Source organism: Phyllostomus discolor, chromosome 3 (genome assembly GCF_004126475.2).
Source record: "Phyllostomus discolor isolate MPI-MPIP mPhyDis1 chromosome 3, mPhyDis1.pri.v3, whole genome shotgun sequence".
NCBI classification, from domain to species: Eukaryota; Metazoa; Chordata; class Mammalia; order Chiroptera; family Phyllostomidae; genus Phyllostomus; species Phyllostomus discolor.
The window spans coordinates 116,159,286-116,174,911 of record NC_040905.2 but is presented as its reverse complement, the minus strand read 5'-3'; the positions used below and the strand labels follow the sequence as shown (position 1 = coordinate 116,174,911).

General features: G+C 43.9%; 2 protein-coding genes across 5 annotated transcripts in view; both read right to left on the bottom strand.

Moving 5' to 3' along the window:
• Nucleotides 1–15,626, bottom strand: part of AXIN1 (axin 1) — a 97,029-nt gene that overhangs the window by 58,022 nt on the left and 23,381 nt on the right. The window lies entirely within an intron of this gene.
• Nucleotides 15,139–15,438, bottom strand: LOC114503354 (guanine nucleotide-binding protein G(I)/G(S)/G(O) subunit gamma-5-like; the record flags this gene model as incomplete). Its single annotated transcript, XM_036020012.1, has 1 exon — nt 15,139–15,438. A coding segment is annotated over one exon (300 nt), but the record flags the coding sequence as incomplete, so codon positions are not given.

Here is a 15,626-nt window from a genome sequence, read left to right as displayed (position 1 = left end):
AGTCATTTAACTTACCCACCAGCTCAGGAAACAGATGCTCATCATTCTGGCACCACAGAGGGGAAACTACCCCCAGGGGGCCAGTCACTGTCCAACAGCACACAAAGTATTTCTGACCCACCCAGTGCACCCTGAGGACGTCCTTGGAGGCCACTAACACGTTCTGGCCCAAAGAGGGCAGAGGCAGGGTTACAAAGGCTCTCAGGAACATGTCACGGCCCAAAGACTAACGGGAAGGACGAGGACATCTTCAGAGATAAGGACAGGCTATCCCTGGGTCTTCTCCGTTTACACCTCTTTGTCTAGACTGTACCTGACACAGAGCAGACAAAGTGACAGGAATATGCCATGTCACCTTCTTTGCTTTAAGTATCGAAACTATTATTTTTAAAATGACAGTTATTCTTCTGGCACATAAAAAATTAAAACCACTAATATTGTCACCTACCAGCCACCGTACTGAAATTCAAATTATAGGTTATGTGCTAAACTTTTTCAATTTCCTTTTTACATTTAAGAGATATTAAATTTTGGTAACTTTTTATGAACACCCATTTGGTTAAACAAACAAAAAAAAATTCAAATTAAAGAGAAAAAGGTGTCCCAGCACTTACTTCATGGAAGCACAAGCCCACAGATCACACTGAAGAGCCCTGCACACCCACACGCCCGCCTTCACCTTCTCCCATGGGCAGGAACCTAACCGGGCAGGACTGAGCCTCGGACCTTGATGTGTCCAAGTCTGTCTGCCTTCCTCCTCTGACAGCTCAGCCAGCCATGTCTTGCACACATACAGAAAATTCATCTTTAAGTTGATAATCAGGACAAACACGGATTCTTAATTTTTCTGTCGCCTCCAGTGCAGAGCAAATCTCACTATATAAATGAATTCGAAGTTAAGAGAACAAAAGGAAGAGAGAAGAGAAAGGAGGAAGCACTACCATCACCTGTTTGCCTTTTAAGCATGAAGCTGGCTCTTGGGACAGGCTAGTGCTCACCTCTTGCCATGGAAAGTAGGGCTGCTTGGCCTGCACTGCAGGCTGATGTGACAAAGAAAATTCTGGCCAGTGATGTGTGAGAGGAAATGTCATGTGGGGGACTCAGGGACCAGAGGCAGGAGGGTGTGCGTGTGCTTGTGCATGCATATGCACATGTGTGCTAGTGAGCAGACACAACTCCTGCATTGATGGGGCACAGCAAATATGGGCAACACCCCAAGTGGTGCACCCAGGGAAACATCTAACTTCTCTGGAGCTCTCGAAGTTCTCAGAATAAAACCTGACGGGACCCACACAAACATGTCCCCTGGCCCTCGTCCTGCCCGTGTTGACTGTTCTCTGGCTGCTGTTCACAGGACTTTTGTCTTCCATCTTTTCACATTTAACCTTTCTATATTCTCTTACTTTTATGTCTTTGTTAAGATCCAGTTTGAGAGTTTTTTTCTTTTAATTACATCACTCAGTCCTGCTACATTAAGTGTGATTACTGAGAATGGGGCCACCATCTTGCTTTGTCATATCTGTTCTATTTTCTTTTATTCTTTCTTGCCCTTTGAGTATTTTTCATGTTCTATCTCCTCTCTCTAATAAACTAACCCTTTTACTACTCAGAGAATGATTCCCGTAAAGATTACAATAGGGAGCCTTGTTGTATCAAAGTCCAATTAAGTGCATTTACCTCTTCCCAAGCAGCACAGGTCAGAATTCCCTCCATTCACCTCTCCCCACCCCTGATGTGCTCCCTGGCATCCTGTATTTTAACTGTATATACTTCTTAAACCCCACAAGACATTATCAGTATTATTTTACCAATTGAGAGTCACCTAGAGTTATCCACACATTTGTCCTTTCCTCTTTGTGTCCAGGAGTTTCTACGCAAGAGCATTTTCCTTCTGCCTGAAGAACATCCTTAGGTACCTCCTTTAGTAAGGGGCTGATGGTGAGAACTTTCTTAGTGTTTGCCAGTCTGAAACTGTACTTCCCCTTCATTTTTGAAGGACATTTTCATTAGGCTGGAATTCTAGGTTGGTGGTTATTTTCAATTTCTATGGAAACTTGTGCACTGCTGGTGGGAATATAAAATGGTGCAGTCACTATAGAACACAGTATAGCAGTTCCTAAAAATTAAAAAATTGTAGTATGAACCAGTAATTTCACTTTTTGGTATGCGTCCAAAAGAATTGAAAGCGGGGTCTAAGAGAGCTGTACACCCAGGTACTCTGAAAATGTCACTTGTCAGCTTCTATACCTTTCACTTCTTAGAAGGTGATGAGGTGCCAGTCCCACCTGCCTGCCCCTCTGTGGACACGGGAGGCAGACTTTGAGACTGGCTGATAGCGCCTCCTCCTTTCCTCAGCGCTAAGGTGAGGTATCACTCCCTTACCTGTAACTCACAGTGTCTTTGCTCTCACCACAGGCCAAGGGCAGGAGGCAGTTCAACCCATACAATACCAGTCACTAATCCACAGGCCCAATTCATATTTCCTCCACTGTCCCAGTATTGCCTTTAGAACTATTTTTATTTCCCAAGATCCAGGCCCTCAGTGTACACAGACTATCAGGTGTCTTCTGTCTTCTTTCACCAGGGAGGTCCTCGATCTTCACCCTTCCTGAGCGCGAAGTTCTCATGAGTCCAGGCCAGTTGCTCTGTTGGGCTTCTTGTTGTTTCCTCGCTGTGAGATCGACGCCGGGAATTTTTGGCAGACACGTGAAAGACATGATGCTGTATCACATGTAGAAGAACATCGTGTTGGTTGGTCCCACACTGGCAGCAAACCAAGCGACTGCCAAGTTTTTCCACTCTTAATTTACTACTTTCCCTTTGTAATCAATACACAATTCATGAGGAGAGACTTTGAGATTATGCACATACTCTATTTAAACACCCAGTGATTTTTCTAATGCCATCGTTTGAGCTGTATTTATTGGCGTTCTACTGTAAGAAAGACTTTACCTTCACCACATTTATTTATATCAGTGTGGACCTCCGATTTTTATTTATCCAGTAGATTATAATCCATTCCTTCCACTTTTGCTCACACCCAATCACAGCCCCATCAATCTGTGAACATTTCCTTGCTCTCTGGCATGGGGTCCCAGCTCAACCAGTACTCCTTCCCTGGACCTGACAGGTTTTCACCAAGCTGGTATCTGTTAACTGCATCATCTACATCCCCACAGTTTTCTTCCTCTCATTTTTTACCCCTCTGTCTTGTATCCTTGAGGGCCTAACTACTTTCCACTATCTCATTATGCTGGATGGAGGGCCAGACACTGTGTGAAATCTTTCTGAAGTGCTAGCCTAGGATGACACTTTCTTCTCCACAGCGCGTGTGTATGACCCAATGTCATATAACTGCAAGATTCCAGGCTGGGATGCAGGCCCTTGGAAGTCTGCTGTATTTTGGGTTTCTGCCTCCTCCAACAATGGGATGGGATCCTACCAGGTGATTCAGGGCAAACCTCTTGCTGAGAATAACCAGAAACGCTGGAACTATATATTTCTAACCCAACTGAAGACCTTGCGTCGCTAACCAAGCAGGAAGGAATGACAGTCCTGGTCAGGGAAAAGGTTCAGAACTAAAAGGAGGCGAGCGGGAAACTTTGGCCGCTCTTGGGCTCCAGGGGGCCAATCGAGGGCTGCCTGGGAGGAAAGTGCCCCACTCTCAGGCTGGGATTTCACCAGGTGGCCTGGTTTTCAGCTTGTCTCTGACTGAGCCACACCCCACCTCAGCGCCTCACCTGGCCACCCATCCTCTAAGCATACCCCACGTGCTTTCCAGCCCTCTGTGCCCCCATCATGATCTGTCTGTTCCTCAGGAGTCCTCATCATGCATCTCCACCCATCTTGGTCCAAGACCCTGGTCAGGTCAAAGGTGGAAATCTGGATGCAGAAAACTGCTGGATCTGGTGAAACCCTTCAGCTTTCTGGCATACAGCAAGCATTAGCAAGGACGGGTTCCCTGCTGTCAGCGAGATGTAAAAAATCCCCTCCAAGCAACACAGGCAGAATGGGGTCTGCCACAGAACGCAGGTGGGTGAGTCTGGGAGCCCAAGGCCTGCCCCTTCATAAGTGTTGGTGTCATTCTCTCAGACCCGCTCCTGTCCTAGCCTAGAGCCCACACCTTAAGGGACTGGCCTTGGCCATGTTCCCACCACAGCACCCTCTTCCACACCCCCGTGTCTAGGGAAGGGCTGTGACACCAGAAGGGCAGGGGACAGTCACTGGGCAGACAGAAACCTAGGACACCAGCACTGGCTCCCAGAAAGGGAAACCAAGGAGTACAGCTTGAACTCTGTGTATATTGTCCTGTACCACAGAAGGGAGGGCAGGTGGCCATCATCGCCCTGGGGACAAGGGTGAAACAGGCATAAACTATGCGAGAGGACTGAACACTGGCACAGAGCAAAGAACCTGAGTGTGCAACAGTCCACAGAGGCCGGATTTAACATACCCAGGATGCGCTGCCCAGCTGAGAAGCCTCCATGCCAAGTGTCAGAGCATGGCTCTTGATCATGTTACGACCAGCACAAGTGCACGGCCACCTTAGCGCAGACTCTGATGACATCAAGTGTGCCTTCCTGTTTGAGCCTCCCGGGGAGGAGGGTGGAAAGGGGCTCAGGAAACAAAGCACTTGCTGGAGGGAGATTCAGCCACAAGGCACCACTTAGCAGGTGGCCATCTGGTACAGTCTGCAGGGACCACGTGACCACAAGCAGATTCCAGACTGACTTGTCAACAATATCCATTGAGGGAAGGGGCATCCCAGTGAGCTCAGACCCCGCACCAATTGTCATCAATCTGAACCCACAAAGCCAGCAGCCAGCAGATGTGTAGGCAAGAACAACACTATGTGTTACCAACTATCTCCTACCAAAATCACCTTCCAAGACGCCATTCTGCATCACAGCATGGTCCTCACTGAGACCTGACTGGCAGCCCTCGTGCACAGAAGCCACACCTGTCACCGCCCCTGGAAGCAAAGAGCTGGGTTCTGTCCAAGCCTTTAGGGAAAATGAACACCGCTGTACCCTCCAATCTTGAAAGCCTAGATTCCCTAGATGAAGGCATATAAACTGCTTTGCAGAAGTGTCGATGTGGTGTGTCTACAGTCATGAAACCATCACCAAGAACAAGATAATGAAGTACTTATCACTCACAAACTTTCCCTGCTCACCTTTGTAACTCCTCTGTCCAGTCCCCCTCCACCAACCACTGCCACTAGAAGTCTGAGTGTTTTAGAATCCTGTATAAATGGCACCACACGAGAGTACATGCTCCCTTTGTTGGGGTTCTTTAACTTCGCACAGGGAATCTGAGATCCACGAAGGTCACTGTTCGTATCATAGTCATCCCTTCTGTGCCAGCTGGTATTGCTGGTATTGCTGGTATTCTATGGAACGACGCTTGTTCCTACCACCCACCTGGCAACGGCCACCTGAGTTGTCCCTGGAGTTGAAGGGTATACACCTCCCACAGTGACAGCACTTCACACTGGCAGGACCAGTTCCCACTCCATTCCGTTGCTGTGTCACAGGGGGTGTTGGAGTCGAGACCAAGCTGTTTCTACAGCCCTCAAGGAGCTGCCACCGAGCAAGTAGTCATCACCCAAAGGGACACCACCAGCCTTCCGAATACCATTATTCACACACAGCCTGACCCTCAGGAAGAAGAAAGGGGAACCTGCTTCCCAACCAAGCAATTCACTCCTAGAGCTCTGTCTTCTCACAGTGCAGTCTTCAAAGCCACAAGGAAATGACCAAGACAAAGGTGCCAGGTGTTAGGATGAACACTTCTTTTCAAATTAGCTTCTGTACAAAAGGCAGGGCACCGACCCACCGATAAGATGCACTTCTGGTTTTTTGTTTTGTTTTAGCACTACTGATGACTTAGGTGCATGTTGCCCATGTTCACAATAAACACTATCACATATAAACAATATCGTTACCTTGCATGCAAAGGTCAAAAAGTTTATATTAAAAAATACAATAGAAATCCAAGCCAATGTCAGCTCTATTTTTATATCTCTATTTTATGTCCTCCATACAAAAATCAGGAATTTGGCCTTTAGGCAAATGATCAGCAAGGTAATAAATAGCCCCTCCATGAAGCCCCCCTTATACTCCTACTTATATATCCTCCAGTAAGTTTCTACTTAGATAACAGACACCTGGGGTTCCCGCTGGGGGCAGGAACAGGTGATATCAGAAGCTGAACAGGAACCACAGAGCACTTACTGACTCTTTGATAAAGCTCAGAGATCACTCAGGATTGGAGATGAAAGGCTGAGAAAATGAGTCACCTGGTTGTACCAGGTGCACGCTTCCTGTTCAGCCATCAGTCACCTGTGCCATGAGGTCACCTCATGGTTTCACACTCCTGCAGGCTTTGAATTTGTTTTTATTATATAGCGTGGAGCACCCCGCCACCACTGTGAATGAACTCTAAATTGCACACCACATCAAAGGCAACGATGTCAAGATCAAACAGTAAGACCAGAGGATGGTGTGTTCAGTGGAACAGGCACAGGCTGGGTTGGTCATCCCACATTTGCCCCCTCCAAGAGATGGACAGCAGAGAACCCTGGCTCTAGAGAGGCTCTCAGGACCACCACTTGCCAGCTACTGACCTTGGGCAAGTCACCGTTTCCTTCCCTGCAAAGTGGGACAATGGTTGCTTCTTCATCAGGGTTCCAAGAGTCTCAGGAACAGCACACACGAAGCACAGACTGGCCACCATACAGTCCAGTTCCTGGGCAGGGTCCTCACATCAAGCGGGAGAAGAACTGGGTGGGTAAAGGCTACAGGTGGCAGTTAAATCCCACAATTCAAACTATCTTTCTGTGAGAGTTGATACAAATGCTAACAACCCAGATTATAAACTCTACCAGAAAAACATCCTACTCAGGGGAACCCTAGCTCACAGTTGGAAAGGCCCACTGCAGCTGGTATGAGAGTCACACAAGAGAAGGCATGGAGTGGATCCCACCTGGTGTCACTTTTTCTTTACCATAATTCTCACAGGTAGCTATAATACTCAAATTAGTAACACTTTAAAATATATGTTGAAGATACATGTTCTGAATTAGGGTCCCATTTTCAAAGGGGAAAAAGATTACATACGTGCCAAGAAGACACCTGAGGATCTAGATAAAATAGTGCTAACCACGAGCAGTGGGATAGCAGGTCATGTTTCTGCTTACCTGATTCTCTAATTTCTAATAGAGAATCTCTAATGCACCAGTGTGTCTCCTATACAGGCACAGCTTGTTTTGTTGTGCTTTGCTTTTTTGTGCTTCACAGATACTGCATTTTTACAAATTAAATGTAAGAACCTCCACCAGAAAAAGATTATGACTCATTGAGGCTTAGTAATGGTTACACTTTGTTTAGCAATAAAATATTTTAATTAAGATATGTACAATTTTTGCCCCAGCCATGTGGCTCAGTTGGTTGGAATATTGTCCCATGCACCAAAAGGTTGTGAGTTCAACCCCTGGTTAGAGCACATACCTATGTTGTGGGTTCGATCCCTGGTTGGGGTACATGAGGGGGGCAGAGGGGAAGAAGCCAATAAATGTTTATCTTTCACATCTATGTTTCTCTTTTCTCCTTCCTCTCTCTCTAAAATCAATGAATATGTCCTGGGTAAAGATTTTTTAAAAAGGTACATACATTTTTAGACATAATGCTATTGAACACTTAATAGGCAATAGTGTAAACATAACCTTTATATGCACTGGGAAGCCAAAAAATTTGTGACTCACTTTATTGCAATGTTTGTCTTATTGCAGTGGTCTGGAGCTGAACCCACAATATCTCTAAGGTATGCCTGTATAACTGACAATGGTGTGCATGTTATTTCTGCAGAGCAGTTATTGAAATGTATGGAACAATATATAAAGACCACTTTGAAAATTATAAAGCACTATACAGAAGTCACCTATGGAGCTTAGTAGTGAGAGTTCAAACATGGTGAGTTAACAAAACTAAAGATCCTGTTCCTCTCTACTCAGCAAACTGCACATTTTAAGTCAGCTTTACCCTGTGCACCGCCAGTTTCTTAAATATCAGAGGTCTCTTCAGGGCCTGGACTTTCACAAACTGTTTTCACATCAGATTTTTAAGTTCACATAGATCTGATGAGGAACTTACTTTACCAGGTCTGTCCGGAAAAAGTTCAGCCATTGTTAATATAACGAGAACGATTTGCATGCGACATTGATGTAACCCGCAGCCAAGGAGAGTGGACTGGAATGCACATGTGTCAACAATGTACTAGTCGGTGGGGATGGTAGATGCTGTTGAGTGAGCATGTGTACTGTGTGGCCATCACATTCAAAATGACTGAGCAAGTAGAGCAACGAATCTGCGTCAAATTTTGCATTAAGCTTGAACATTTCTCCACAGAAATATTCAGATGATTCAGAAGGCCTCAGCTACAGGCAACTGGTGACTGGCAGCTTCATCATGACAATGTGCCCTCTCATGCATCATGTCTCATGCAAAGTTTTTTTGCGAAACACCAAATCACCCAGGTGACTCAGCCCCACTATAGCACAGATTTGGTTGCCCCATGACTTCTGGTTTTTCCAAAACTAAATCACCATTGAAAGGGAATGGATTTCAGACTATCGATGAGATTCAGGAAAATACAATGAGGCAGCTGATGGCAGTTGGGAGACTGTGTGAGGTCCTAAGGTGCCTACTTTGAAGAGGACTGAGGCATCATTGTCCTATGTACAATGTTTCTTATGTGTTGTATCTTCTTCAATAAATGTCTCTTTTCTTATTACATGGCCTGGATACCTTCTGGACAGGCCTCATATGTGGTAGTGGTTAAAAAGTGGGGAAAAAAAAAGTTTTAAAGAGTATGTCATCATACGTTTTAGTAAACCACTTCACTGCAACTCAAGGTCAGCCTGCACCTGGCAATGCTCTCCCCTGGAGACCCCTGCCCCTCATTCCAGCCTTGATACCTCAAATAAAAGCTCCAAGGAATTTACCAGTGCCAATCATATTTCATAAACTCAAATAGCCACAGTAGCAATAAATTTTTAAAAGTGGCAATTCCCTGCCCTGGCTGGTGTAGCTCAGTGGATTGAACACAGGCTGTGAACCAAAGGGTCGCTGGTTCAATTCCCAGTCAGGGCACATGCCTGGGTTGCAGGCTAGGTTCCCAGTAGGGGGTGCGCAAGAAGCAAGCACACACTGATGTTTCTCTCCCTCTCTTTCTCCCTCCCTCCCCCTGTCTAAAAATAAATAAATAAAATATTTAAAAAATAAATAAAAATAAAAAATAAAAATGGCAATTCCCAACAAATTGCAGGCAATTTAGAGTAATTTACTGAGAAGTTATCTACACCTACCCCTCTGAGGTCTTTCAGACATGAACGAGAGAACCACAGGAGACTCTAGACCTGGGTCCTTGCTGACTTCAAAACAGCAGATCGTGTGTCAGACTTGCAACCTTTTAACACAGGCCGGAATCAGTCAATAACCCAAAACAAAATGCAAAAGGCTTAGGATCACATTCCAACATCCCACAAAACTCTGGTCAGGAGACCAGTTCTCAGCATGAAAACTATAAGAAGACCAAAATAGCAACTTCTAAAAAACGTGGTTTAAAATTTTTTTAAATGTAGCCCTGGCTGGCGTAGCTCAGTGGATTGAGCGCGGGCTGGGAACCAAAGTGTCCCAGGTTCGATTCCCAGCCAGGGTACATTCCTGGGTTGCAGGCCATAACCCCCAGCAACCGCACATTGATGCCTCCCTCCCTCCTCCCTCCCTCTCTCTCTTCCCTCCCTAAAAATAAATAAATAAAATCTTTTAAAAAATTTTTTAAATGTTTTTTAAATGTTTATTTATAATTATAATTATAAATTTCATCAAAGTTAAAATTCTGTTCATAAAGCAGTATGACTTGTTCCCTTAGATTTATTCAGAAATCACTATTCCAAGCTTTAAGTCACCTCTTTACTTATTGACATCATCAGATAATTCTCAAGAGGTTCTTTCTCTCTAAGCTAAGTTTGTGTGGCAGCCCTGCCCCCACGGGAACTTCGTGTCTGGTTTCCTTGACTCTGAGTCTTTGTGTGGACTGAAAACCTGGGGAGAAGAACAGAAAATCTTTGGGTATTTTGTTTCTATAAGAGGTATTTGATTTTTCTGCACTTGCATGTTCTTTCTTTTTAAAAGATTTTATGTATTTATTTTTAGAGAGAGGGGAAGGGAGGGAGAAAGCGAGAGAAACATCAATATGTAGTTGCCTCTCATGTGCAGCCCCTGCTAGGTACCTGATTTGCAACCCAGGCATGTGCCCTGACTGGGAATTGAAAGGGCGTCTCTTTGGTTCTCAGGTCAGCACTCAATCCACTGAGCCACACCAGCCAAGGCTGCATTTTCTTTCACAATGTTTCAAAAGGATTTTTTTCCTTTTAAAGGAGTTTAACTTTATCCAAATGAACTTAATACGACCACCTTATGAAAAAGCTGAACTACTCAGGATCTACGTAATCATTTTGTATGTACAGAGAATGCATGGTAAAAACTGAAACAGGGAAGAATAAATAGCCTGGATGGCTTTCATATCCCAATCTTTTTGTTCACCATGGAAATGTTTTATCTTTAAAGCCATCTCCAACACAGCTCTACTGTGACACCATAAAACTTACATTCCAAAGCAAATGGAATTTCAAAGAACCAAGGCAGAAGTATGACATTCCTTCAGCCCTGTTCCCTCCATCCTTGGGATCTCCACCAAGCTGTGTCTCTGCTGCAGGCCTCATCAGGTCCTGCTTAATACCGCTGTTTCCACACTGCAGACTGTAGAGGTGGTCTTGAGGGTGGGGGTAGGGAGGGCTCCAGCACAGGAGCACCTATGGGTCTTCATTTTCCGTCCCCCGCCCCAGCAATAGTCAGTGACATGGGCTCAACACGTCTAAATGCTTAGCTTGCTAAAGAGAGTTGGACAGATGCTGAGCACAGCGCCTCCATATTGTGGCATGTATACATACCCTGCTTCACATAAGGGCAGTGGAGCTGAAGCTATGTGGTATGTGTTTGCTGGGTGCCATTACATTCCCCAAAGCCCTGAGTTTGGTATTCATTCATTATATTCACCCTCTTCCCCAGTGAACTTGGCCACTAATACATCCAGTCACCTTTGTCATAAGGCAAGAATATATGGATAAAGGCTTGGCTGGTAGTCCAGTTTGTTGGAGTATATATAGTCCTGATACAGCAAGGTTGCATGTTCGATCTCTAGCCAGGGCACACATGGGAAGCAACCAATGAATGCATAAATAAGTGGAACAAATAGATGTTTCTCTCTCTCTCTCAAATCAATAAATTTAAATTTTTTAAAAAAAGAATACTTGAATGGACAGAAGCAATGTAATTAAACACAAAAAATCCTAAAAATGGCCCTGACTGGTATGGCTCAGTGGGTTGGTCATCATCCCACAAACCAAAAGGTTACAGGTTCAGTTCCAGGCCAGGGCACATGCCTGAGTTGCGGGCCAGGTCCCCAATTGGGAGAGGCAATCATTCAATGCTTCTCTCCCTCTCTTTCTCCTTCCCCTCTCTCTAAAAATAGATAAAAATCTTTTTTAAAATCCTAAAAATGTTTATAGTTATTAGTAAACATCATCTTTATATCTGAAAATGAATATATATGAAACAATCTAAGTTTATAGTCAACATATACCATATTCGGTGAGACCGACCTATTTTTTAGGTCACATCTATTTCTTATAGAAATTTCTACTTTAAAATGTTAAGTATTAAAAATTTAAGAATATGTTAGTATTAACCTGTATATGCATAAAGACATTCTGGAAAGACACACATAATTTATCTAGATTACTTATTTTTGAATGGTGAATTCTAGCAGGGCAGATAGGCAATGTTAAGAGGGAGAATGGGGGTGGGGGGGTCCCCTGGAAAACATTTGAGTTTTATAACCCATGGAACATTGACTTCAGTTTCTGCTTATGCACCTGACCAGAGCAGGCCTTCAACACAGCATGTGAAAGGAGAGCCACTTGAGGGGCAAGCGACACAACCACTCTGAAGCAGAAGAGCCTCTCTGCTCAGAGGTCATCTGAAGGACCCAGAGAGATGGGAACACCCATCAGCCATCATTCATCTCTCCACAGACTTTTCTGACTCCTATTTTAAAACCACAGAACAGAATTACATAATATAAGGATTCATCAAAATCAAGCCCTAAATAAATAGCTGATATAAAGTGAGCCTTGGATTTCTGCTTGCAAGGTAGACTAACTTATGGTGCACCAAACCCCTTATAAGGACAATCAGAAAAAAACAAACAAAAATATTTTCATCTCATTTAAAGGCACCAGAGAACTACCATAGCAATGAGGTCTTAAGGGGCCAAAACATGACAGAAAAGGGGAAGACAGAGATGTAAGTCCAATATTTAGTCCCCCTTTTCTCCTTGAGTTTATCAAGTGGTACCTCAGAGGCTGAGAATGTGGAAGTTCTCAGAATTCTTTTTTTTTTTAAGATGTTACATATTTATTTTTAGAGAAAGGGGAAGGGAGGGAGAAAGACAGGGAGAGAAACATCAAAGTGCAAGAAATATATCGATTGGTTGCCCCTTACACACCCCCAGTTGGGGACCTGGCCTGCAACCCGGGCATGTTCCCTGACTGGGAACTGAACCAGTGACCTTTCAGTTCCCAGGCTGGCACTCAATCCACTGAGCCACACCAGCCAGGGCCTCCCCAGAATTCTTAAGTGAGTGGTCTGAGTACACAGAGAGGTAGGCCCTGGTGCAGACCTCAGTCTTCCAGCTGGGAGCCCAATGGGCTGCTAGATGGGAGAAGCGATGAATCTGAAATAGACCATCCTTCTCAGCATCCAACCAGAGTGGTTCCTGATTGGAGGAAAGTGATGTGTTTTCTAATAGAAGGAAAAAAAAGGTCAAATACTTCAAATGAGCTTTAAATATTTCATATATAAGTACAATGTCTGATATTTAATAAAAAATCACCCATCATACCAAGAGACAGGACCATATGACTAAGAAACAAGAGAAAGAATAGAATCAGAACCACAAAATACTCCAATTTTGAAATGATATGACATTGAAATATGTGATTAACATGTTCAATAAGTTAAAAGACAAGCCAAAGATTTTGAGCAGAGAACTGGAAGTTAAAAAAGAAAAACAGAATCAACCCTGGCCAGGTGGCTCAGTTGGTTAGAGCATCATCCTGTATACCACAAGGCTACAAGTTCGATTCTGGGTCAGGGCTCATACTTAGGCTGAGGGTTCGATTACCGGTAGGGGCGTGTACAGGAGGCAAGTGATCGATTGATGCTGCTCTCTCACAGTGATTTTCTTCTCTCTTGGAGGATTTCTTGACCCCTTCTTTCTCTATTTATATTCACTCACTGGGGATCTCAACAAGGCTCATGGCTCTAAACAGCATCAATATACTGATTGCTTGAGAGACCAAAGCAGAAGCTATAGTGGATTTTTAAAAATTTAATCTTTGTTGTATTTTTTCCCCATTTGCAGTAGATTTTTAAACCCAATTTCAGAAACACCAAACCTCTCTGAGCTCATCACCATTACTCTCCCCATGCTGCCTATGCTCCAGCCTTGCTGCCTTTCTTGCTTTTGAGATCTGGCTTTTCCCTCTGAATGGTATCATCCTCCACCAGGCACATAGTTTTGTGCTTTCACCTTCCTTAGGATTTGCTTGAAAGTCACCCTCTTGATTAAGACCCTCTCTGGCTTTTCCTGTTAAAATGGCAACCCTCGCTTTGTCCCGACTGGCCAGATGGTACTTTACTGTACATAGTATTTGTCACCATCTGAAACACTGTAGTTCACTTATTTTTTCATCTTGTACCTCCTCCTGTTAAAATGTAAACCCCATGAATGGAGGAATTTTTGCCTGTTTCGGTCACGTCGGAATCTCCAGCTCCTGGAAGAGTATCTGGCACGAAGAGGGTACACAATGAATCTGTACTTCTGTCAATTCTCTGTTTAAAGGGGCAGCTATATTTGGGCAACACAACACACATACCTTTTCTTGTCTGCTCAGACACAGGTTTTCTTGAACATGTGCACCATTACCCTTTAGTCTCCCTCTGTTTTCCAAAACTCCAAAACACTATGATCACATAATAGATAGTCCATTACCAGAACAGAGATCAACTGTCCTCTCTAAGATGAACAAACAGCCCTCAAGAAGATCCAGTAAGAAACCCAGGAGTTACACAAGAGTGAGAATCAGTCTACCTCAAAATGCCAACCCTTCATCTATGTCCAACATAAGGAGGGCTAACACATGAATAAATGAGCTCCTGAGAAGTTTTATGTGTGCATATAATTTTTATTCACCAAGTGGATCTCAACAGTACTAACTAGACATCCCAAAGTGAATTTTCTTTTTTTCCCCCTTTATACTAAGTATTTACTGTATTTTTTGGACCATAAGACACACCTAGGTTTTAGAAGAAAATAGGGGAAAAATTTTGAAGTAAAAAATGTGGTAAAATATTTAGTAACATAAATAACATAATATTTCACATAATATTTCATGTAAATGTAAACATAACTCAATAGCAGCATTAACAACCATTATTCCTCCCAAATGGGGCGGGGGGTGCATCTTATAGTCCAAAAATACAGTATTTGTCTGTTGCTGCCAGTGTATGTAAAATAATCATCCTTGTGAAATAGAAATTCATGAATATTCTGAGAGGCAGATGTTAAGGACTGACAAAAGCAGAATTCTAAAGTGTGGCACGTTACAGGGATAAGCTTTTTGTACAGGCTTCAAATTTAGCTCTCTTCAAATATTCACTGGTTCATAAAAAGTGGTTTCAAAACACCTTCAAAAATTCACTTCACTAGGCCCTGGCTGGTGTGGCTCAGTGGATTGAGTGCAGGCTTGTTAACCAAAGGATCAATGGTTCGATTCTTGGTCAGGGCACATGCCTCGGTTACAGGCTGTGTCCTCAGTAGGGGGCACATGAGAGGCAACCACACATTGACGTGCTCCCCCTCTTCCTTCCTTCCTTCGTTCCTTCCTCCCCCCTCTCTAAAAATACATACATACATACATACATACATTTTTTAAAAGAAAGATTCACTTCACTAAAAAAAGGAACCGACTTTCTGGAGTCTAAAGGGATTGGTACTTGGATACACTGCAGTCAGCAGGGGGTCATATTGAGCATTCTGCAGACAGAATTGTTTCAAACCTGCAGCCTTCTGGGAAATCTTCACACAGTTGAGGCCCGTCTCCAGCTGGAGCTGTTGAACCACTTTCTTTATAGTGGTAACACTGGAGGAACCAGGCAGAAGGTGCACGCAAAAGCTGGGCTGATTTGTTGGTAGTGGGTCTGAAGGGCCAGACAGTGGGGCAGCAAAGCCATGGGCGGGGCTCAGAACTCCCGAAGTTAATTTTCATTAAAAAGAAAGAGTCTTTTCACAATGCTACCACCTCCATATCACATAGTTATGACAGTCACGCTAGTCCTCCCCTAAATAGCTGAGCTCCCTATCTCCTTTTCTTTCACTGAATTCTTCTCAAAGACTCATTCTCTTCCTTTTGTGTTCAAAAGATAAGTTTTGCAAATGGC